Below are 26447 nucleotides of genomic sequence, written 5' to 3'. Positions count from 1 at the left end.
ATTATGGTGATATTATTTATATGCTTTCTACAGAAACAGTGTTAAAACCTCTGAACTCAGTTTATCACTCAGCACTAAGGTTCATTACAGGAGAAGGATTCAGAACTCACCATTGTCAATTATATTCTGAAGTAGTCATTGGTTAATTTTGTTGAATGTTTAATTTGTGTTTTAGTACCCTGTGTTTGTTATTTATTCTGTATTGTGGTTTAACAGGGTAGCCCCTAAAAAAGAACGCTTCCTCCTGTATAAATTAAATAAATATATTAAATTAAAATACCATGGAATGGAACTTTTCTATAATCAAAAGGTTTTTGATTCAACAGTTTTTTGTAGTATTGTGACTGGAAAGGAGGTTTGGCATTCAATAAATGACTGAATTATTTTAAATATCATGTAACAATGAGAATGGTGTGTCAGTAAAATCACAGTACAACATTATGTTCATGCATATTTTATTCAAGAGTAAAAAAATGTGATTTGTCCCATAGGGCATGCTGCTTACAATGTGTGTATCATTTAGGAAGTCAAATGCCAAAACAGACTGTATTTCCATAGATAATAAAAAATGTTGCAAGATAAAGTCCATTATATCAGTTGGTTGAAATATGCATGTAGACCATACAAGAACCAGAAACAAAGGAAAATAACCATAAGCTTAATTGTAACAATAATCATATCAGCAGTAAATAGAATCAGAGTACAATGTTTCCTGTTTAAATGTGTGGCACATGATTTCCACTGTGTCCAATTCATTTACATCTGAAAACCATGCTATCATGCTTTGGCAGCCTGAAAGTTGCTTTTCACTGAGATTATATTCATTCACACTATATAACATGTTCTGTACATTTTCAGTACAACAGAAAGAAAGGGCGCCTCTGCATAACAACAAATCAATATAAAATCAAAATCAGCAGTCGTAATAAATAACAGAATCCAAATCAAATTTTGACGAGAACAATTAAAGGAAGCCTACTTATTTTTAAAAAATATATAAAACAAGACAAATCAACTACAAATATATCTCCAAATGAAAATAGTTCAAGTTTACTATTTGAAACACAACTATCACAATTATAATCTCACATAACAATTAGGAACTTATTTGCATGCATTGATGCGTTCCATACCATACAGTAGATGCTGTGTTTAAAAATCACTGTATTTGTCCATCCTTAAGTCACGTACCATTGGGATTAAATAGAAAGATGAAAGATGGAGTAGAAAAAATAGTTATGTATATAAGATGTACGAAAGGAAATTCTAGAACATTTTTTTCAGTTCCGGGGGTTTCCAAATAATTAAGTTATTCTCAATTTAAATCCAGTTGAGTTCAGTGCAAAGATGATACAAATTGACTGATTATTCAATATAGACTTTTTAATATAGCTGTGTGTGTTTAATTTATTTGTATTCACCGATTTATAGAATTTCCTTTTCATATTGATACAAGTCTTTATGTCTGAAATCAGATGGAGTTTGCAACATTGCAAAATGTGCTAAAACTCAAAGGGTGCTCATGTACCTCATGGTGAATGAATTGTTAATATTTCTCTCAACAAGCAAGTGAGCAATACTATGGTTAGTGACAGCAGGTTAACTATGTGGCACTCAATCGCCGTCAGATTTATTACAAACCATTTTCGAGCAATTCAGGTGCATGTCATGATTGTTAGTGTCTGTGAGGTATAGCTTTGTCAAGTGCTAGATCGATATGACAAAATAATTTTGAAAATGATTCGGAGCGAACTTCCCTCTCAAGTTGTTTCAGGGACATTTTTATGTATATAAATGATTGCGATTATTTAAAGATACTATTTTTACCCTCATGCTCAATTGCTCCCTGGCTTTTGCTCCTCATCCCCTCCAAGTGTTGCTTGCTAGGTGATGACTGATGCCCAGAAAGTAATAGAACTCTATTGGAGAAATGCATAACCTTTTATAAACTATAGTTTAAACTTAATACGTGATTCTGAGAAGCCTGGATGTTGTTTGTCCTTTACAGGATTGCATCTTATCTCAAATCAGTCAATAAAGCCCACAGCAGATAAAATTGCAAGTTGAAAGAGGTACTTTTTTAAGCTTATTTTTTGCGTCCATTCTTTTTGCATGTGTTGTAACCTGGTAATACTAGCAAAACATGTCTGTAAACAAGCGCATATTCCTCATAACGTGAATTTATATGTGATTCTTCATAAACACCTTAGAAAATAGTAAAATGTGTCATGGATACTGCAATTAAATCTTCTCTCTGGTAAAAGGAGCAGACATTTTTGCCAGCAATCATAAAATGCACAACTTTCTGCAAAAATCAGTCCATAATTGAACAGGCAGAGACGACTTGAGCCAAGCTGCAGCTGGCTGTCCACTCCTCATCTCTCACTTCCCCCCAAAACTGTGCAATGACACAACGTCAAGACAAAAATTACCTTTTAAACACCCCTTTAAGATTAGCTGCAGGTTTTCATTTGTCTTTCTGTGGGCCTGTTAGATTTCTATATCGGGAGGCCTGAATTTCCCATTTTGGCAAAGTGTTGCGGCACAAGGGGCAGCAGCAGCATGGTCCCAAGGCTCGAGCAGCAAAATCACTGGATGTTGCTGTTGTCGTCAGTCCCGTTGGCCTCAGACATGTTCATCTTGCCCATGGAGTGGCCCACGTGGTTCACCCCGTCTCTACGCGGCGGCATGCGTTCGTTGATGCGGTCCAAGCCTTTGGCCTCCTCAAAACTGCGGATTTTGTGCTGCGGGGAAAAGCCGCGGATCGCTGGAGAGCAAACACAATAAGAAGTCACACTAATAGTAAAGGTAATGAAAAAGTTAGTTGTTTATAAAATAGAACTGTGATAACCCACCAAATTATAGCCTGAAGGAATGTGGCCCCATCCAATCACAAAATACTTGCAAATTGCAAACTATTTACATTGTAATGAATCTGTGGTCTGTGTAAGCCGAAGGGAAAATCTTCTAACCCCAAATAAGGCAGAATTAGGAAATTAACTAGATGAATTAATAAGAACATAATACATGTTCCTTTATTTTCTACCGCTTGTTCCCTTTAGGGGTCGCGGGAGACTGGAGCCTATCCTAGTGACACCGGGCCATAGGTGAGGTACATATTTACTTATGGTATGTTTCTTAATACTGTTTTTGCAGTATAAAATAGTAATAGTCCTATGACCTGTCCTGTAGTTTAGTGGTAGGACAAAGTACTTGTAGTAGCAGTAAGCAACTTTGATATAGAGTTTCTTATCATACTTATTTGTACCTCACAACATACTTCCTGCCCTAAATCTGTTACGAAGCAATTATCTATTCGAGACTGACACTGGGACAGCCTGAAATTATGGTATGGCTGGTGCTACACTTGTAAATACACTTTAAAATCACATTTCCCTGCCACAAATCCCTTTACAAACACAAACACCAACAACTTTGTTTTCTGCTGTATGCCAGTTCTCACTCTCCCAGTGAAACTAAAAATATATCAGTTTACAAAGATGTTCATCAAATCCCTTTAATCCGTTAGTTTATGCATTAGCCAGGAACCACATATGGTGACTGTGTGCAGCCAACACATCTTTGTAGAAATATTTTCACCCAGTAAATATTTACCTCTGAGCAAACAGTCTTAATACAAAAAGCCTTAAGTTAAATTGCTGCGTCACTGACTGTTGACTCCAAGTTTGCGATTATGAACTGAGACAGATCACGGGCACAGAAGCTCGCTGGTGCATTTTTCATGTGGATGCTGTGTTTTGCTTGTTCTTGTGCGTGCAGTGCATTTCAGAACCAGATGGGGGCCATTTGTGCGCCAAATCCAGAACAATGAAGCACTTTAATCATGTATCTCTAAGCTGCACTTGACTCCTCAGTGTTTTATTTATTATGAGTGCGTCTTGATGGCACACAGAGCACTTCCATTTGTTCCACTTTGAATTTAGTTTTCTCTTTTAGCTAGAAGCAAGAGTCGGTCTGTCTGTATTCTGATAAATAACGTCTCCGAGTTAAATTTCAGACACATTTGTCAAGTTTAACATATTTTGCTAGAATTTTGTGTCAGTGCACAATACTTACATCATTTCAAGATGAATTTGTGAAGAAAGTGATGTCTGAGTGCTATGGTGTGATGCATACTGGGAAATATCAGCAAGAACATTGGTAATCAACTTCAAAACTTTCTTATAATTGACTAAATCAAAGTTAAGTCATTGCAACTTTGAGTAATACATTTTGACAGATCGATAGGAAACATATTGTCATTTATTCCTATAGTTGCCGGAAAGGCTCTAATCCATAGATGTTGAAATGAGTCAGGAAAATATAAATAAATGGTGCATCATAACCAAAGATTTGCAATGTTTTTGTTATATCTCGATACAAACCGCAATGCATGCCGTAAATATTAAGCAGTAAGTCAAATTACAATGAAAAAACACTTCTTTTACAGGGCGGATAAATGCATTATAGGCAGTGTATGAGGTTGTTGTTGCCAAAGCATGAGTTGTGGAGGTGGACTGGTGCACAGTTACCTTCTCCGTCCTCCTCATTCGATGGCTCGATGGCTTCAATGGCCTCAATGGTGGCTGGAGGGAGGGAGCGAAGCATGTTACTCCTGACAAAGCCATGCAAATGAAAGAACCGCAGCCCCAAACTCAAAAGTAAAGGCAGCTCATGTTGGTTAAAGGGTTATAATGCCAGATGAATCTTTTGTTTAGTTACATGCTACACTTCACTGCAGCCAACATGCACACGACTGGAGAGGTCAATCCGAGGGTTATGGGTAAAGGTATCAAGGGCTAAAGATAGAACAGTATCATATGCACTATTGTATTAGCAAAATATCTGTCATTTGGTCAAAGGGGCATATTTACTTGTATATATCAGAAAAGGGTAAGAGGAGAGAAGACAGATGGAGGACAACATAAAGATAATTTGTATACATAATTTTACTCAATGGTTCTGGCTTTATTAAGAGTATGAAACATTTTGTCTTTTGCCAATAAGGGTGCTTAAGCAAAGACTGAATTCAGCAGCATTAAATTCTTGGATTTTGAAGTAAGTAACAAAAGTGAATTCAATTCAAACTAATAAATTAAGTCTGAATCCAACCCCAACTTGTTCAGGTCATTTTTATCACTAGAGGGGTAAATAAATTATGACTAAAATGATGAATATAAAAGCATAAGCTAAAACATTTGTGCTTTCCGACAGTGTGATAACAGGGATATTTGTAGACGGAGCGGAGCAGGGCTGAGATGGAGGAGCAGAGGTATGGGGAGTGTGTGGGAGACAGAAGGGGGACTCACCGCTTTGCAGAGTCTGTCGGCCCCCGGAGAGGACTCCACTGGGCAGCATGCCAGTGGGCGTCAGGCCCTTCAGCGTCAACACGTTCTCACTCTCCTCTCTGCAGGACGGACAGCATCAGGACAAACTCCACCCAATATCCACACAACAAAACTCTACTGTATAAAGTATGATCAGCATTTAAGTGTGATGACCAGATTTCTAATCAGAGATGTTACTGATGTTTTTGAGTTTGTGTCATAGATATTCAAAGCCCTTTCTGTTGCAATTGCTGACTTGGCTGGATAAAATGATCCTTAATTTCAAGTATATGTAAGATGCACATGTCTATTTACATCAAAGCATACCTAAGGACAGAGAACATCTTGGCCATTTTCCCAATTGCACGGATCTTGTTCTTGATGACTTCTTTGCGCGCTGCAGCTGCATTAGCTTCAAAGAAGAACATTGATATGATTATGCATGATTCTTTATGAGGTTATGCAATGGCGCACCATCACGCATGCAGACCAGTCAAGTATTTTAAAGTTTCCCATCATTGCTCCTCTGTTCCAATGCCCTCCCTCAGTGCCACACATCCTTTGTGCTCTTCCTTCTCTGATCCTCCCCCTGACTCTCTCCTTCACACTTACACCTCGTCTGACATCTCATGTCCGCAGCATTTCATTTAGTGTCCTAAAGAGCTGTTGTTCAGCCTGGAAGTTTACTGTTACATTATTTTCACACAATTAAGGTTTAGATTTCTCACTTTGCACACAGGGAATTATTGTGCAGGGCATTGTACATCCTGATCTGCTTGCATTCGGCACAATCAGGCCCGTATTGTGACAGAGATTACTGACAGGTCAGCGCTGGGAGAGAGAGAGAGAGAGGGAGAGAGAGAGAGAGAGAGAGAGAGAGAGAGAAAGAGAGAGAGAGAGTGAGAGGGAGAGTGAGGAAGGGAAAGAGTGAGAAAGAGAGAGAGAGAGAGAGAGAGAGAGTGAGAGTGAGAGAGTGAGAAAGAGAGAGAGTGAGAAAAAGAGAGAGAGGGAGAAAGCGAGAGAGAGAGGGAGAGAAAGAGAGAGAAAGAGAGAGAGAGATGGAGAGCGAGAGAGAGAGATGGAGAAAAAGAGAGAGAAAGAGAGAGAGAAAGAGAGAGGGAGAGAGATTATAGAACTGGTGTCAGGGGTGACACTGGGAGAAGTGGGTGCTCTTGGTACATCTCCCCTGGTGGAACTGTCACGGTGGCACGTAAATGGAAAGGCAGCGTAGGTCCTGTCCGTGTTGATGTGGTTGTTACCAGTGTCAGAAACAAAGAGATTTTAGATCCTGCTGACTAAAGAGCAGTGTTTGAGGAGAACAGTTTGGTCGCTGTTGCGCTGCTCTGTGCGAGCCTTAAAAGATCGAGTTGATTCAATGGGAAAACGGCATAGTCCTGAGGGCGCCACTGTATGTGCTACAATATGTTGTGTGTGCAAACATATTTTCATTATGTTTTGGAGCAAAAGTTCAAGGTTCAATCAAAGGGATTTGAAGGTGTTTTACATTTACATGGAAATAATTGTGAAAGAATATGTGACGGAATTCCATAATTAACAAGAAAATCCCCAAACATTTTTTTACCATCATAAATCTCATCTTCATCGTTCATGAGCTCGTCATCAGAACAGATGCTCAGCACATTCACCAACATCTCTGTCACTGCACAGACAAAAACACACATTTTAGACACATTGGTTGTGTCTGGCTTGATTTGCTATGATACTACGGGTGTACCTTTCTCGCCCACAAACGGCAAAGACCAGGTGAAGACGTCCATGAAGTTGGGCAGCCAGTAAGGGTGTGGGGAGCAGTTAAACTGCCGAATGTTCATCACATTATTTTCATACTTCAGAACTGCAGCTGCAGCAAAAAGCAAAAAAACTCAGGATCCAGTATTCATAATTTAAGAAAAACTGAGCTCTAAATAAAGATGGTAGACCTACATGGGAAAGAATAACATAACATTGGGCAATGATTTGTGACAAGAAATGTCCCTTAGTTGGATAAAAGCCTTATGTAAAACATTGTGTAATATTAAACCTTATACATATTTATAACCTACATGGTACAAACTAGCATAGCATGAGCCACACGACGACCCATTTCCATCATAAAGTACAAGATGATACTGTGAATATCACTCAGTATCGAACAGTATTGAACAACATGGATTTAACATACAAAATACTGTACTGTGAATGTTTACTTGAACTGGATATAAAATAACCTTGAGCAGACATTCACCACTAGATGGCCCTGACGAGGCCTGGGACGCTCACACTGTTACATCAAGAGAGATAAGGCCACATTGAGAGTCAGTGATGCCGACAGTCCCTCCCACGCTCCAAACAGCAGTCCGCAGCCCGTGGCAACAAGACACACATGTCCACAAAAACAAACGGGCCTCCCTAATGCATTCAGGCCTACACTTATACTCCAAACTATTCAATGAACACCCATGTTATGCTGTGGAGTAGAGTCAGAGCAGACCTTTGTTGTTGTAAACATCCAGGTAGTTTGGTGCTGAGAAGATGGTGATGAGTGATGGGAACCCGGTGGTCTGGCTCTTGCGATACATCCGGTAACTTCAGAGAATTAAAACATGTCTAAGCACAGTAAATAGTAACAGCATTGATGAATAATTGTGTTCAAATAGAAACCATACCCCGCGTCTTGCGCTTCATGGGCCCGAATAATTGATAATAGGTTATTGCTCTGTAGGAACTCACACACAGCCGGATAACTGGAGAAAAAAAAAAAAAAACATTAAGTACAAAAGTAGATGATACGTATAGGACTACACAGGTCACTTTTTCCACATCAGTAAATGAAACAATAAAGATTCATTGTTCATAAATGCATTCATGAAAGCACTTCTGGAGATGATGCAAGCGGGTGAAAAGCGGCCCGACAGCGATCGGCTGTAGCACACAAACCCAAGGAACCCAGCGAGAAGCTCAAAGACTTTAGATTCAGCCTCTTTTACTGTACATCATGTCAAACAATTCAAATGCATTCAATAATTATTCCTGTTTTCAGTGTACCTTTTTGCTGTAAGGACTATTGACACATGCAGTAGTGCAGTAGTTTACCAGAGGTGCTATCCTACCAAACTAAGACATATTTAGAAAAACAGGAGAATATTATATATCGAATGGACTTTAAATTTGCTCCTATTGTTTTCAGAGCATCTAGTTTATTTAATCTTTTGTGTTTCATTTTTCCATAACTACTAGCTAAATAAACAGGTTCGTAAATGAGACAAAAAACAAACCGTTCCAATGTTATTTTGTGTGAATAGTTTGAAAATATTGTTTTTATGGGCCTCCATGTTTTGCTGGGCAGATGGACAATGAGCTGTCCCACAGAGAGATGACAAAACCACATGACTTCCAATGTGACAGTTCGGATCGCAACTGCTTACAAATATCTCCAGGAGCCCCACAGCGTATTTGTTTGAGCGTAATATGGATGTCATGATATAAAGTTTTTCGATTATTGTGAGAAGAAGCAACAAGAAATAGTTACAATTATTGGCACTGTATCATTAAAAAGGTTTACTATCTCACATATTATCTAGCTTGTTACAAACTTTATAAAATTACACTTTCTGAATCGTAATCCGAACAAAAAGGACTTCATATTTGGGTTTAGTCAGTTGGATAATAATGGAAATTTCTCACAATTATCATGTTTTAGTTTATACAGGATTATTAATAATGTATGACAGATCACATGGTACATTACAATCAGGTTGACTTGACTTGTCTTTCTTTAGTTACACAACAAATAAAAACAAGACTCCCTTTTGGCATATGAAACGTCTCTAACAATATAACCCTAACAATAACATAAACCATAAGATGTCAGTAAATAAAACTATTATTAGTGTCAGTGGACCATTTCAAATGTTGGGCTTTGTGGGTCGTTTGTTATGCTTCTTCTGCTCTATCCTAATACACATATTAGTTCTCTATTAAAGCTTTTTCTTGTATATAGGTCAATTTCATTTTTCCCATCATGAAATGGTATTATAAAAACACTTTGTGTTAAAATCAGACCGCTGAACGCTGTCAGCATCTATTGTTGTCATTGTAGAATATTGAATCAAACCAAACTTGTAAACTGTGCATGGGTGGTACATCCCGCTTCACTTTTCTGTCTGAAAAAGTTAGCTAAAAAACAAAACAATACTGTGAATATTGACAATGTATATTTCTACAATCTCTATTTTACAGTTTGAAAATAAAATGGTTTAAGAATAAACTATCATTTTTACTCTTCCTCTTCTTTACAAAGTTCATGACACGCACTTTAGCAGTGGAGTCAAATATTAAATAGTTCCATGATTTGGGCCAGAAGTAAAAGCAGGAGAGCGCCGTGCCCTCTGTACCTGGAGAAAGTGTGCCATCCTCTTATACAGTATCTAGGTCACATGACTGAGATAGTGAGATTCCCCTGGTGGCCAATATATAAACTACAGAAATAGGTTTGTGCACACTAACATGGATACTGTATGTCTCCACCGGCTGTGGCTGACAATGCATTTGTTCACTCAACACGAACAAACACAGGACTATAAACACACAAATCAACAAATATATAACATTCAGAATTACATTTTCAGACACTGTTTATTTTTTATTTATAGTCTTGTTTCCCCCCCAATATAATGATCACAGTCTATCAACAACAACAACAACAACAACAACAACAACAACAACAACAACAAGAACTCAAACATGGGTGTGCAGTCAGCGGTCTACCTTTACCTTAAAGCCACAAATCACACATCTGAGGACAGAGAGGTACATTTAAGCAGGAGATGGGATAGTTCCAAAGAATATTGTAGGTTCAGACACAACTTGACTTCTTTAGCCAGTCAAATATTACTCAGGTACTTAGCAACTGTGAGCAAGAGGCTGGCACAGAACAATAGAGTAAAATGACCCCAAACTAGTCAAACAAGTAAACAAGGCCAGACGAAGTAAACAAGGCCAAAACTCATCCCCTATAGGGCCTATACGCATACATACCTTTCTACAATGAACCACTGCTGCACAAATAATGCATTACATCGACGAGTTCCTCCCAAAAATGATAATTTCCTTATATTAAAAATCACTTTTCTCATAAAACTCTATTAAAACACCCATCCACAACCATAACAAATAGTTTTAGGCTCCATCTTAAGCTTCACGACAAAACGCTTACTTAAGAACCATACGATTATTGCAATACGCAGTTTTTGGTTATATTATGTTCTCTCTTGTGCAGCACTACCACAGCTCTAAATTTATTTTCTGCCCAAACCGCGCAGTAGATATTGATTACTGCTGGTGGACTGTGGCCTGCAGCTCACTCTCCTCCTCTGTGAAAACACTCTGTAATGTGTTGGTGAATCTGACGGTGAGAATGAGCAAGAAATCTGTCAACTATGAGCCAAAGACACATAAAGAGATGGAAGCACTGTGCTATCAGTCATACTGCAATATTTTTGTCAATAATTATACCACACCTGCCATACTGGTGTGCTGCTATATATATATAACCTATCATCATCAAAAACCCCTGAGCTTTTAAATGCTTCTGAAATAAAAGTGCTGAATAATGCAGTTCAGAGCCGTTTACAGATGTTACAGATGTTACAGATGTTACAGATGTTACAGATGTTACAGATCCTGGACATGGGACAAATATGCAAACTCTGAACAGAAAGGCCCGTAAAGCACAGACACAAATTGTTCACATAATATCATAGGTTGCTGTTCACTTCCTCATTCTTCTGCTCCATTGTGAATCATTGACATACATTAGCCTCCCAATATGATTTGTGTGGCATGGTGACATATCCGAGGTGTATTCAGTATTCACACCATAATAAAGTCTGAAAGGACTTCAATAATTATGTCCAGTCTGAAATGCAACACCTAAAAAAATGAATCAAGAATGTACCAAAGACATACATCGACGGTGTGCATTACAGTATGCAATAGTGTCAAATAGATTGTAGTATAATTATATTAGTGGTGTTGGGCCCATGGAAGAGCAGAACAATTTGAAAAAAAAAATATTGAATTGCCATTTTTCTGAATTGCGATAAGAAATGTGTGCTTTGATAATAAGATTATGTTCGAAGTTCATATTTTAAATGCGTAAAGAAGACTGGACAGAAGACTGGACTGGACAGAAGACTGGACAGAAGACTGGACAGAAGACTGAAATATGAACTGCCAAACTATATATTTTTTGTTCAGATCTAAACTACAGGGAAAGCATTTTTTACGCAGAACCAGACCAAAGATTGAGTTGTTTGTGGAGGATTATGGTACTTAAAAAAATGTCCAGCCTTTGCAACTTGCTAATTGCGTCCATTCAAATTGCAATTTCATGATATTTATCTTTGCAGTATTCCGTCTATGATGGCGATTCCAGTCCAAGATTTACAGCGATGTAAGTCAGAACAAAGCCACGAGGGAGATCCATGACTCTTATAGCAGCAGCATCCTCCACACATCTCCACAGTAATCCTCTTTAAGCTCTTATTCTCTGCATGTGAGGCTGAAGAATGGGAGCCATTTAACACAAGTGCAGAAAGAGTTTAGACCCTACTGGATATATCCCTCTTATATATAATGTCATTAGAGCAAAAAGCAGCAACCTAAAGTGAACAACACACAGTTCTACGATTTATCTTGAAAACAAAATTTTTGATATAATGTTAGTTGATACTGACAAAAAATATTGACAAAAACATCTGATATTTGATCAGATGTTTTCAAATTCAAAGCATATTATTAGAACATATGAACAAAACAGCTTAAAGGAACCATATGCAAGATTTGTCATTTAAATTCAAGTCCTGATCTACTGATTTATTATTAAATCTAATCAGAAAGCAGAATGAGCCTCACATGAGTCTCTCACTTGCGTTGCCAGCTCCAAAGCTGAAATCCAGTTGTTTTAAACCTATGTGTGCTCTCGCTGATCCACTGCCTAAAGCCCAGCACCTGCTCCAATCATGAATCATTGCTAGAGCTTTAGAAAATACAGAACAACATGTCTAAGGCTATATACCAAGGATATATAACATGAACTGGAAAAAACACTCTTCAGCTGAAGTGAGTTTGATGTGTGGCCACTTTGAGGTACTGCAGCTCCTGAACACAAGTCTCCCATACAGCGCCCATGTATTTTTTATTAAATCAAACTGCTGCTGCTGCGGCTGACTGAGCATGTACAGCTTTCACAACGATCGGATTTTTAGGGGATTCTTCTATATTTTCACATGGACTTAAAAAAGTTCAACACACCTAAAAAAGTTTGCTTATTACAATTTATCCTAGCCTCACTCTGGACCTGCGCTAGCTCAGCTGAGTTTTAAAGGAATGCAAAGTCAATACTCTTCAAGTGGGTTTCATTCATGTATGTGCTTCAAATGAAGCTGCAAACATTCCTCACAGAGGCTGCATGCTTTTGCACTCCTGTTGACAAGTTTATCATTTAATGCCAACTAATCAATTATTGAAATAATCATCAATTAATATAGATCCCAAATAATTGTTTTCTAAACTATGCACAGTTTCCAAAACAAGCCATGCGCAGAGCAAAAGTTTTATGAATCTGAATCTCTTGAGCTTCATCTTCATCGAGCTTCAACAATCTCAACAATTGATCTCAACTTGATTCATTGAAAGAATAACTGCTACATTAATATATTACCAAACTAATTGCAGATCTAAAATATAAATAAATATAAATATTCAGAACTCAGACTCAGTCTAAATGCAGAGACTTAATGGTGACTATCTCTGCAGTGGATTTATTATTGTTGTTTCTCTGGCGCTAGCATTATGCATTATGCAGTAAACATCAAATTAAGTTAAGTACATTTTGCAGAATATTCAGAACGCTTGGGTCGTGGGGCAAAGAAAAAGAGGAAGTAATTCAAGTAAAAGAAGAAACAGTATTTTGAAATCTGGTTTGGTTTAGACATCTGAAACGCCTCTTCTGTGTGGAGGTTGACACAGGCATTAGGTGAAATATCTGTGCGGATACACATGAGCCCCGCACCGTGTGGACAGGGCCTAAGTACAGGCTTAAAAACATGTTATTTCCCACTCATGTGTCATGTTGAGGTGCGCCATTACAAATGAATAAGAATATATAACAACTATAATATTGTGAATGTTGTTTTGAAGATATGCAAAATCTGAAAATTGGTTGTATTGTTTATAGGGATGTCACAATACCTTATTTTAGTGTTACGATTATTGTGAGAGAGAAAAAAGATCACGATTTAACGAATATTCATGATTATTCTTCTATTATTCTTCTATTGTTTTTTAAACTTAAAGTTATCTGTCCTTTTCCTCTGTATCTACCTGCATTGAAACAATGACATTTCCCCATGTGTGGACAATAAAGGAATATCTTATCTTATCTTATTGAGACTGTAACTATAACAAAACAGAGTTAAATTTGATAAAAACAGCCAAATTAAAAAGCTATATACATTTAGGTCTATAATTTTGGGCAAAAGATTGAACTAAATAAGCATAATTTTGCTTCTAAAATGGTCAGGATTATTATCTTTGGATTCTCACGATTATATTGTGACCTGAATAATCACAATTTATTAACTGAATAATTGTCACATCCCTTCCTGTATTTTGATACGTAAACCTCCACTAATACATTTAACGACATGTAAGGACACATTTCTTGACAAAACCAGGTACAAAACTAGGAACAAAACCAAGGTCAAAACCAGGGTCAAAACCAGGACTAAATCAATACTGAAACAGGACTAAAGACAGACTAAAGCAGGACTAAATCAGGGTCAAAACCAGGACTAAAACCATAACACGTAATATCTTCTGAATATCATTATCGAGATACTCCAAAAAAGTACGGAGATCCTTTTTGTTAATGTCGCCCTTGTGTAATGTGAGGCAAACGTTAGGTGTGTTTGAGTTTAGCTTTGCCTCGTCTGGATGATCGTCGGTCTCGCGCCTTTAGTCTGCAGCATCAGCATCAGCAGCAGCAGCAGCAGCAGCAGCAGCAGCAGCAGCAGCAGCAGCAGCATCAGCATCAGCATCAGCAGCAGCATCAGCATCAGCATCAGCATCAGCATCAGCATCAGCATCAGCATCAGCATCAGCATCAGCATCAGCAGCAGCAGCAGCAGCAGCAGCAGCAGCAGCAGCAGCAGCAGCATCAGCATCAGCAGCAGCAGCAGCAGCATCAGCAGCAGCAGCAGCAGCAGCAGCAGCAGCAGCATCAGCATCAGCAGCAGCAGCAGCAGCAGCAGCATCAGCAGCAGCAGCAGCATCAGCATCAGCAGCAGCAGCAGCAGCAGCAGCAGCAGCAGCATCAGCATCAGCATCAGCATCAGCAGCAGCAGCAGCAGCAGCATCAGCAGCAGCAGCAGCAGCAGCAGCATCAGCATCAGCAGCAGCAGCAGCATCAGCATCAGCAGCAGCAGCAGCAGCAGCAGCAGCAGCAGCAGCATCAGCAGCAGCAGCAGCAGCAGCAGCAGCAGCAGCAGCAGCAGCATCAGCAGCAGCAGCAGCAGCAGCAGCAGCAGCAGCATCAGCATCAGCATCAGCATCAGCAGCAGCAGCAGCAGCAGCATCAGCAGCAGCAGCAGCAGCATCAGCAGCAGCAGCAGCAGCAGCAGCAGCAGCAGCATCAGCATCAGCAGCAGCAGCAGCAGCAGCAGCAGCAGCATCAGCATCAGCAGCAGCAGCAGCATCAGCATCAGCATCAGCAGCAGCAGCAGCAGCAGCAGCAGCAGCAGCAGCAGCAGCATCAGCAGCAGCAGCAGCAGCAGCAGCAGCAGCAGCCAGAAGAGGGTCACATACCTGTAGAAGTAGGAACAGCCTCGCACTGAGTTGTGACTGAAATATTCCTGGGTTTTCTCGTTCCCAAAGTCCTCCAGAGGATCAGCCCATAGCAGGTCGCACATAGGGCCGAAGGCTGGTGGTTCCTTAAACCGATCCAACTGCAATACAAGGCAACAACATTACTATTTTCTTACACTCATGCAAGTCATAAAAACTTGAAAAGGTGTGCATGTTACCTTTTTAATATCATCTAAAGTGTGAATTTCGGGTGAGAGCCCGCCGTGGACGCACAGAAACTGCTGGTTCATGAGGGCAGCCAGAGGAAGGCAGTCAAACGCATCCATACACGAATCATACACCTGTTCTGAGTACTTGATTTTACCTGCCCACAAAAACACAGCATTAGCTCATCATACATACTTCTGACAGTAAACTAGGGGAGTGCAATTAATCAAATTATCATCATGTTGGCAATTTGACAGTTAATATAATTATGTTCAGAAGAATGGGTGCAGCTTATTTAATCCACAGTGAATTGTATAACGTGGGTTACAGAACATTACTAATGATAATATATCTATACTGCCTCTACAGGTCAACTTTGGACAGTACATAGATGATTGTGATTTCATTGATGACCCTATTCTTTCTTCACATATGATTATTCGCTGCCGATACAGGCTCCTTTATTTTTTCTTTCTGTCTGCATCGACAGGTAGGATTTAAAGATATGTTAGATTATTGAGAATATTGTCTCAATAAATGTGTCCTTTTAGTAGCCCAGTAAACTGGTATTTCTGCACTTTTATCACTTTTCTAGAGGGCCAGCCATAATAGCATCTATATAGTTGTCGGGATAATCACAGGATAAGCAAAAAATATTGAGTTTTTTATTATTGTCAGAATTGCCCACCCCTATGTACAGTATGGAGGACCCTGAGAGCCACATCGAATGTGATTGAGCTTTTATAAAAAGACAATGCTTTAACAAATACTTTATGATGAGAGTTTTTCTTTTTAACTGAAAATATTTTATACAATTATTTGCAAATGCTATAATTAAACACATTTATAAAAGATGACAAATAAACAAACAAATAAACACTTTTATGGAAAGAGCATTCAGTTAACTTTTTAACAAATATATTTATTGAAACTCTTTTTAAAACAAAATGTAGTAAATGGATTTGTAAAAACTTAAAAAAAAGTTTTAACTTAATAAAAATCTATTTACAAATCCTTTTGCAGTTTGTATTACCTTCTGCGATTAACCTGTGATTAGCTTTTCTGTGGCTCTCTTTATTTTTTTTACATAACAGGGTCAACCCACTGAGTTGTCTTAGAGCATTAACAAGAGCTCTGCAACGTCTCGACAGACAATTGCATTATTTATAATAGTTATTAAAAGAGCCTCGTGCCACATGTGACATCAAATTAAAACCAGTGTCACTCAGATAGTAGGTACTCACATTCTTGTTTGAAGGTAAAATATTCTGTCAAATGTCTACATTCATGATTTCCACGAAGTAAAAATAGTGTCTTTGGATAGAGGATTTTCAGCGACCAAAGGTATAAAACACACTGTCAAAACAAAAAGATATAATTTTTTTATCATAAATAAGATGGAAATCATAGTGGTGTGGACATTCTGTTATGTTTTACCTCAATACTGAAGTAGCCTCGGTCAACATAGTCCCCAAGAAACAGGTATCGCGTTGTGGCGGGTGATCCTCCCACTTCAAATAGCTTCATGAGATCAAAGAATTGCCCATGGATGTCCCCACATACTGCAAACAACACACACACAGCCGCGTTACTGCTGAAATATGTTCATGTCCATGTTCATGTTTTACTGAGAAAAACATTAGTCATAATATTTGGAGCTTATATGTTTGTTTGTTGTTCATGTAAGATGCAGCAGAGCAGTTTTTCATGACTGCAGCAGACTGTCCACACAGAGATGAGGTCTATGTCTGCCTGTAGTGGCCTAACTTCATAAACAGACAGAGAGGGTAAGACTTGAATAGGGTGGATAAACAAAATATGTTTCTTAATCATCCTATGCCAAAATATGCACTAAACAATACAACAGTATATTCCCCGGGTTAGACTCCAGTTGTATCATTGCTATTTATATCCAAGTGAAATATGAACGTCTCTGTGCCTGTTGCCAGCCCCACATAAGGTGAGAAAGGGGCAGGGCATCTGACTGGCATCATTCAGCATGCCAGGAAACACGCAATGAATGAAGCTAATTAAGAAAAATCATGTTAACCCTTCATTCTGCTGTTACTGATTCTATATAAAGTGATGATGTAACGGGGCAGATGAACTCCCCACATCACTATCAGAATTCAGCTTAGTGACAGTAATTGTTTTGCCTGTCCCCATTTCATATTTATACACGTCTTTAAGAGGACAGTAAAACCCTCTGCTGCTTCTGAGAGTTGTGATTGGTTCAAACCTCCTGTCACTCACTGCATGAAAGAAGTTTACCAATGAGAGCAGTGGGCAGGGGTCAAATTGCAATAGTTTGGTTTTGTTTTGATCTCGATTTCGCACAGCCCTTGGGATGGTATCTAAAATCTAGCAAAACCATGCCATATGATATGCCTAAATGCTATGATTTTAATAGTGTGAGAACAATCACTGGCCCTTAGAACCCTGGCATGGTTTGTGTTGTAATTGGCTGAATGGCACTGTAAAGATGAGACAATGACATTACCATATATGCATAGCTTTATTCAAGGCAGCTAATGAAATTACTATGTAAGGCGCACAGTGTGATTTAACTTAATATGGCAATGTCACTAAGATTTCTTCATTTTCTTAGCTGAAAGGCCTGCTTCCTTTACTGGAAACCGAGAAACCCCACAAAGAGCTAAAGCCCCCGGGGAAACACAGACTTTTTTCACAGCGAACAGTTTGGCTCGGGAGTGCAAACCTACATCTCATTTCCTCACTGTCTTAAATTTTTCATTATCATCTTCCTGTGTCTCCTTCTCTCCTACTCATCCTCCATCTCCTCTCTCCTCTCTGTCTCCCCTATCAGCTCCACAGTGGCCTTCGCCCACTCAAAGCTTAGAGCAGTGTGAGTGGGAGACACAGTGTGACTAAAGCAATCAAACACACAGACACATAAGCGCACAGCCAACAACACATCCATGCAAGAGGCCGCTCTCCAGCGCAGAAATGCCTCATAATGTACGAACGTGCATACAGGGGCAGCAGAGACATTTATACATGGCTCTACGGCGGATCAACAGACCTCTACCAATACAATACCCAGGATAGCAAGCACTCAGCACTTGTGAAGGACTTAAACACCCCTGACACTACCAGGGGCAATTAGTCTAAGGCTGAATTAGCATGTTAGCTAAATTATGCATTCAGTGTTAGAGAAGGGTCTGAGTGCCACCAATGATTGGGAAGTGGAGATGCTCCTCTATAGGCTCAACCTTTTCTAATAACTTATAGATTTGAACAGGTGCTGGCTAATGACCTGTTCATGATTTGTCATAATTTTCCAATATTAATATAATATAATGTAATATTCCTCCCATCAGAGCTCTTTTCTTTTTTGCGCTCTGCTCTTACTCCAGTGAAAGGAGAATGTCTGCCTTCTTTCTGATCTTTTTATTTGATGTTTCCATTAGACAGGACAGCTAAGAGTGAAATGTGGATGAGAGAGAAGGGAGGACATGCAGTAAACTGTCGGAACATGGGATTCTCATGACACTGCGACCGGCTGTACGTGGAGCCTGGAGCATGCGTTAACCACTCGACCACCGGGACGGGAGGCACACTTTCTGGTCATGTTCAGGTCAAATATATTTGAAAATAATACGTCCACATCTGGACATGGGAACGTCACTTGGGGACCCCTCGCCTGTCCTATACATTGGTACATCACCCTAACCTAAGTCAATGTATGGCATATAGTTACAAAAAGTGCCACCAGCCAGCGATCTGCTCAATACTGAAATCAGGTAGTTATAAACAAAGCTTACTAATGCTAATGCTAAATTTGAGTCTGATGAAGCGCCCTGTGAACTTTTTAAGGACATTATAACATGGGCAATAGATATTACTATTACTTATTACCCGTAGATATTATTAAAGAATAGTTTCTAAGAAATGATGTAATAACAGTAACCAAAAGCAACATGACCAGCCCCTTCACCCAGACCCTTGTTATTCTTGTAAGGAACATTTCCACCAGCTCTGGCTCTTCTCGTAGCACTTTTATGTTCATTTAGGTGGGATGCTTGGGGCAGTTAGACAGGTGCAGCGTGTTGTGTGTTGTGAGGGCTTTCGTCACACACTGATGACATGCAGGAACCATCCGGAACAATTTGGAAAAAGACTAAAAGGATTAGGTTTGATTTCCACAGGTAATTATTCTTACTTGAGAAAGTTGTAAAACTGTGATTTTACAATTGACACATGACCAATGTGTGTATGAAGGAAGGTGGTTTAGGAGGAGTGTTTATAGTAACAATTCATATTAATAGCTTAATGCATATACTGATATATATCTGGAAGGTGAGGATAAACTATAAACATAACTAGGTTTGTACATCTCGACAATATGAATATCCCTACAGTGACTTGTATTGTGTGTTGCGGTTGCCAAACGTCCCAGATTTTAAGGCCTTAACTCAACAGAAAAATATGATTGAGTCTTCAGAGCATTTAGAGCATTGTAGACCTGTTTTTAGCGTAAGTATTCAAACTTGAGTAAAAATACTAAACAGTATGGTAATGTATTGGGACATACATGAGACAGGATACAGTGTCTCACCTGTGACTGGCGCCTCGATGTCCAGAATGGTCTTCTCCTGGCGCAGAATGGCCGCTCCTTCGTTGATGATCCGCAGCCCCACTGCCTCCTCCACTCGGCCCTCTTTGGTCAGGTGGGCTTTGAGCAGGTCCACACGAGGCTTCCCTTCACAGTCAAACACTTCTTTCATGGTAAGGCGGTGGCTCAGGGGGAATGGGACAGCTGAGGACACACACAATGTACAAGAAGATAACGATTTCAAATGCTATTCTACAATCAGTCGCCACTGTACGAGCGTAAACAACTAGATACGCACAAAGCTCAACTGGTATTTGGGATTATATGGTACAAAATAATGTATTGTATGATATAATAAGTATTGAATTTTGTATCAAATCATCATACATCATATTCTTTAGTGTGATACAAAATAGGACCAGAGTGTGAAGATGCTCAAGCACAAACCTCATTTCTGAATTCCCTTAGAATGTTCTGCCTTCAGGCTTTGTTTTGTTGCTACGGAGATGCTAGATGTGCATTTTTGTCATAACACACATCTGTTAATTTACAAGATAAAGTTCAGTGGGGAAAACATTTCAGAATCAGAATCAGAATCAAAAGAGGAACAATTTAAGTCCTCAATGGGATAAAATAACAATAAAATAAATAAGAATAAGTTTTTTTTTTTAAAATAGGCTAATATGGACACAAATTGACGGTTGAGTTTACATATGTAGTGCAGAAAGTGAACAGTGCAGTGAGTGATTAAATTATGGTGCATCTTCATGTTAATTTAAAGATAATTTTCTATACAAAAACAGATATAATAAAGTGCTGGGGTAGATGGTTTTTCTGGTGGAAAGCATCATCTTCTAATAATTCCTAATTTGATGAGATTGTTCATCAGTCACTGTGATTCAGTGTTTCTCTGTTTAATGCAGCTCTATGAAACATTTCCCCTGCCCACTCCTGACTAAGGCTCTGAGTGACAGCTGGATTTAACCAATCACCAACTCTCAGAAGCAGCAGATTGCTTTAGTAAGTCCTTAGAGGAAGATAAAACCATACTGCATGGATTGTGATCAAATCTAAATTGCGATGACAATTCTAATAAATTGTGAAAGGATTTCTGGCATATCCCTATAAACCTTTACATAAGAATAATATCAATTGCTATGTTCACTTAGGATGAAGTTATCAATAACATAAATTCATTATAAATTGCAATTATACAGATATTAACCTGCAGAGCTGAAAAAGTCCCTTATTCATAGTAAATTGTGATACTGATATTATAAACATAAAATGCTATGGCACTTTGTTCTTCTAAAACATCGGAACATAATTTTAGTAAACATTTATGTATCGGGACACGTATCGCATCAAGCTTTGAGTACCATTATTGTATCGTGAGGTACGAGGTAAAAAGCCAGCCAAAGCCAGAGTGGTGTTAACAGGAGATCAGCCACTGAAGTAGATTAACACAAAACGCTGTCACTTAATAACACATATCACCGTGCAGATGTCTGGGTCCTTACAGAGCATTTACCAGATAAAACTAACATCTAAGTATAGACCATTCATAAACCACTCACCATGGATTGCTAAAGCCGTAGGCCATTAAAATGTACCAGTAACCTAGCCCAGTATATGCTGTCTATATAACTGTGAAATCCTAGCCTGGATCACGACTCGAGCAGTGCCAAAGGTTATTTATTAGATCTGCTGTGGCTTGATCCTTGTGCGCTCTTACGGGCCGTGCATCTAACTTAATCTATGGGTCGTCTGGCTTAACACAAACAACTCTTAAGTAATGTCTATGCTGTAAATAATTCTGATGATTGAGGAGTACAAATGTGAAGTCTAGATGTGTAGTTTACTCGCAGACAAAGTACAAGGAGTCAGCAATAGTGGAAAGGAGGGCTAGTTGCCAGATTTGTGCAGCAAAAAAGCGAGAAGGGCCACTCAGCATCAATGCCAAGCCAAGAGGAAGATAAAGAAAGGAATATCTGATCTTAAGGCTTAAAATGAACATGATCAACATGTTCTTTAATAATGAATGCGTTCCCAGGGGAATCTCGAGCTGTATAAAGAGGCGAATGTTTTAGGAGTTTAATCTTCACAGTGCACAGTATGTATCTGTGATGATGGCGTTGCCGTGTGCTTGGACACTCCTCCAGCCAGTACTAACTCTGCAAGCAAGTTTCTCAAGTTTGAGTCAGGGTGGATTTGCTCTCACAACATGAGCAATATAATACACGTGCATAGAAGTCATGTTAGAAGACTACATCATCTTTACTGTCCTATATTTAATCCGTATTTACATTATTAGAAACACATTATATACATATTTCATTGCCACTTACTTTATATGGTACAACAAACATTAAAACTGCATTTAATTGTCATTTTATGTTTCAGAAATCCTTTAAACATTGTATTTGCTTTTCTCTAAAAGACAACTTGTTAGTAAAAGAGTACCTGCGATTTTAGACTAATTTTCTTTTTTCTTTTTTTTCTTTATTCTGTTCTGATGCACTAATATAGTATTTACATTGAAGGCAAGGTTTACCCGGCCCAAAAGAGAATGTCTCTTTCAACGGGACAGTTCTGTGCACCCGATTCATTTATTCAATACATCCACATTGCAGATAACGATAGCATTTTAATCCATCACTTTTGAAAAAATGTTAAGGTGTGACACAACACAAGTATCATATTAAAAATGCATAGCCATCATCTTATTTAATGAGGCCTTGGAAGAATATTAGCATGACTTGACTGTGCTAATGATAAGTATACCAACATGTAACAACATTTATAGTCTATAATAATGGATGCCACTAGGGAAATTAGTTTTTCCACATAGATCATACGCCTCATTGTGCTGCTGCTATAGCCTCTGTTTTAATACTAATGTATGTAACTCGTGCATTTTGCCATACTAGACAGTAGTAGTAGTCTGGAAAGAAAACCCCTCTTAAGACTTGCCTTTGTACAAAGACCTCTAGTGCAGAAATGCAGTGGTATGAAGCGCTCGCACTCAGATCGAGTCCAGAGTTGAACTATGAAAAACTGTATGTTGCTGGGCAACAGCAGCAGCAGCTCACTGTCGGAGTACAGCCAGTGCCGGCAAAAAAACTGAAATCTGCACTGAGGACGCTACAGCATATTCACATACAGTAAACACACAACACAAGGAAACTGTGTATATGTCTGTAGATCATGTATTTCGATTAAAATATTTGAACTACGCCAGTTTAAAGGGCATTTGCTCTGCAGCCAAGAAAGAACGCCAGTAACGATAATCTGAGCACATTAATCACAACATATACTTGACATTTGGCTTTTCTGACATTCATATGGACTGTGTAATTGCTTTCAGTGAAAACCATTAGATGATGTGTTCCAAAGAAAACTCGCTGTAACAAAGGCTAGTGCCTGTATCACAAATGCAATCCTCTTTAGTTAAAAAAGAAAGAAAAGGCACATACGCATTGCTATTCCAGATCAGCTTTGCAATCTAATAGCAATTATTGTTTTATAATTTTTACATTTTGCACTTAGATATGCCACACTCACAACACACCTATCAGTAGATGATTCGAGCATATTATTCTTTTTATGGCTAGTTCTGAGCTATCACGACAAAGTGTTCAAATGAGGTGAATATCTGGTACGTAAATAGGTAGGAGGACTAGTAACAACAATACTTAATGTAACAGGAATGCAACAGTTTCTATTCACAGTCAAATTTGAGTGTGATGTTTAAATATGTGCTGCTGTATTTACATTTCAAGTCATCATAATGAAACATGACCAGGTGGAAATGAGTTTAAATCTGCTGAAAAAGAGTTATCGATAGATAGACACTGACCAAAAATCTCAAGTAGAACAAAAATGGACCTTTACTGAATTGTTATCAAATGATCTTGATCTATATATTAAAACTATTATTAGAGCAAATTAATGCACAGTTAAGGACACATTTTGATCTGTTGCACCTTCCAAAATGAAAGCAGATGTATGCCAAGCGTATGTACAGATCTTTGTAGCGTAGAAGGTGATAATTGAGTTACTACAGTAAGAAATCCAGATGTCAGCCTGTCGCTAAGGTGCTTTTCTTAGAAACAAAGTAAGATGAGTTCACACCTGTACCAAAGAGCTCCTCCCTAAAATAACTGACCCGAATCTGCCTTTCCCAGAGCTCTCGCTCCCTCTCCTTCTCACTGACAATGAGACCAGCGAATACTGTTTCTTAAGATGTGAAACATGTAAGCGATATCTGTCACTATTGCCAAAGACATCCAAACAGAGATTCAAAAACTACCCAGGAGTTTTATGCATCATTACAGCGGGAATGTCTGTAAAAACGTCAAACTCAACTTAGTAACGGCTCTAGTGTCCTGGTGGCCTCCTTTGATCGTAAAAACAGATAAGAAGTGAGGTTTTTGTCTCTTCATGTCTTACACTGTTTCTATTTTGGACCAAAAACCATCTCTTTCAAAGTAAAACAACGACAGAAAATGGTACTATGAATATTTACCTCAGTGCAGTGCAATCGTTTTGCAGTGTCCAGTATTGGATTGAGCTATGTTTTCGCAAAGCATTTCACTATTTCACTTTATTCTTATCAGTATTCGATCACCTCCACTTCATTCGTTTACTGGGTACATTCATGGCCAATACAAATCAGATAACGATATCAGATGACCCCACAAATGTCATCTGACTTTTGGTGCGTGTTTCCATGGACACAAGAAATATGATCATCGAAAACATCTGGATTTTGAGAGAAACAGTTGTAATTGGAAGATACAAGTACAATGAATAATAAAAGAAAAACTCTATCCAGCTTAAAATGTTCTCTAATTTCTCCCACGTTAGTGCTCAAGTCTGACTATGGTCCTTTAAACCTGTGTGAACAATCTGAAAGAAATCAGATTATCACATCAGACGTAACTGTTGACATGACATTTCGATAATGTGATAACTCTAGGAATCAGATTATGATTACTATAATGAATTGAATTTACATTGCACTTTTTTTTGGAGCGCACAAAACATTTAGTGACTCTTAATAAAGGCTCACGTGGTAACAAGATGACAGAGAATATGTCCGCATCTTATATTTCATAGATGTATATTATGTGGTCAGATTTTGTGCATGACTGAATCAGTTAGATGTATATATACATAGGTATTTGGTGGTACATTAAAAATGCAGTGGGCTTGTAAGTAAACAGTATCGTTATGTGTCCCGTCACTGAAGAAGATGAAGATATGACAGTTTAAAGGTGCACTATGTCACTTTTTCAATGGAGGAAACTTTTGCCCACAGTAAGAATGCACGTTTTCAAAGGATTTTTCAGCAATAAAAACAGATCTGAAATAAATGCAAGCTATACATGTAATACAACAGTGTAGAACGTTCACGACAAAGCGGTAAGTTACGCCGTGTGCACCTTTAACAGGCTACAACGTGCCACCCATTAAGACCTGTATTGTCAGTGATAAGGAACCCAGCCTATAGAATTAGAATATAATGGACCTACTATAGCTTGTGGTGCAGCCAAGGCACGTGGGAGCAGTTCCATAGAGAAAATGAAGGGGCTAAATGAGTTATGACACAACTGTGAGCACTTCATCCTCTTCTATTGATCCAAGTCGCATTCCCACATTGAGACCCATACAATATGTCTACTCCACCATCCCCTGATTCAGCTTTGGCATTCCTCTAATGAAATTATAGAAGATGACTCACTCACTCCCGGTAACATACACCCCATTAAATGTCAATTTGACCATCTCCCACTGGCCCTGCCACTGAAATCCTGCTGCATCACTGCCCCACTATGAGCTCAACAATCCAGCTTTCCCCCTTCTCTGCGCTGGAGCCGCCGTGAATCCAACACAGTCGTGACAGCGAGGGCCCCAGCATCAATAAATCAGCAGTTTGAGTCAAAAATGTATACCACCAACGCCACTGTGGGAGAACAAGCTGTTTTTTTAACATGGAGGCTAAGGAGCAAAGATTGTTGATCAACATCAAAGGAGCCCACAAGTTGACGGCAGAACGTAGGCTCCACGCAGCCAACGCACGACACGAGAAACCAAACGCGAAAGGCCACGACACTCCAGATGTTATGTAATGCACACGGCACACAACTCACTTTTGACCACACGATCGGTAGCGTTTAAGACGATGTCCGCGTTAGACATCTTCATGGGCTGGAGCTGTCTTCGAGGCTGAAGCGGATTTTCCCCCCTCTCTGGTCCCTGCGCGCGCGGACGCTTCTTCAGAGGTGGCGGCTGTGGAGATGAGAGAGGAGCTGTGGCATCACTCGGACGCCGGGTCGGGACTGCTCTTCCGCGCGGGAGGAGGAGACGGGAGACGGGGGATGCTGGATGCAGGGAGATGATGCTGCCGCTGCTGCTGCTGCTGTTGCTGTGCTAAGCTTTTAATGTGGGGGAGGACGCACACGCAC

General features: G+C 39.1%; 1 protein-coding gene across 2 annotated transcripts; it reads right to left on the bottom strand.

Annotated features, from left to right (window-relative positions):
- Window positions 1–438: 438 nt before the first annotated feature.
- On the bottom strand, window positions 439–26447 carry ppp3ca (protein phosphatase 3, catalytic subunit, alpha isozyme). Of its 2 annotated transcripts, XM_072446199.1 has the most exons (14): window positions 26133–26447; window positions 19981–20181; window positions 16839–16963; window positions 16646–16757; window positions 15413–15558; window positions 15195–15334; window positions 7994–8071; window positions 7819–7913; window positions 7063–7188; window positions 6910–6987; window positions 5655–5739; window positions 5310–5407; window positions 4533–4586; window positions 439–2767 (listed from the first exon to the last, which is right to left on the bottom strand). In XM_072446199.1, exons 1-14 carry the CDS (start codon window positions 26185–26187, stop codon window positions 2589–2591), a joined length of 1572 nt encoding a protein of 523 aa, XP_072302300.1. In that variant the 5' UTR covers window positions 26188–26447; the 3' UTR covers window positions 439–2588. The 2 variants fall into 2 exon arrangements, with proteins under 2 accessions (XP_072302300.1, XP_072302301.1); XM_072446200.1 differs by lacking the exon at window positions 4533–4586.

This window comes from Eucyclogobius newberryi, unplaced genomic scaffold (genome assembly GCF_026437365.1).
Source record: "Eucyclogobius newberryi isolate DKJ021-1_F unplaced genomic scaffold, fEucNew1.0.hap1 SCAF_15, whole genome shotgun sequence".
NCBI lineage: Eukaryota > Metazoa > Chordata > Actinopteri > Gobiiformes > Gobiidae > Eucyclogobius > Eucyclogobius newberryi.
Note: the sequence above shows the minus strand (reverse complement) of the source record. Positions and strands in the feature narration are given on the sequence as shown.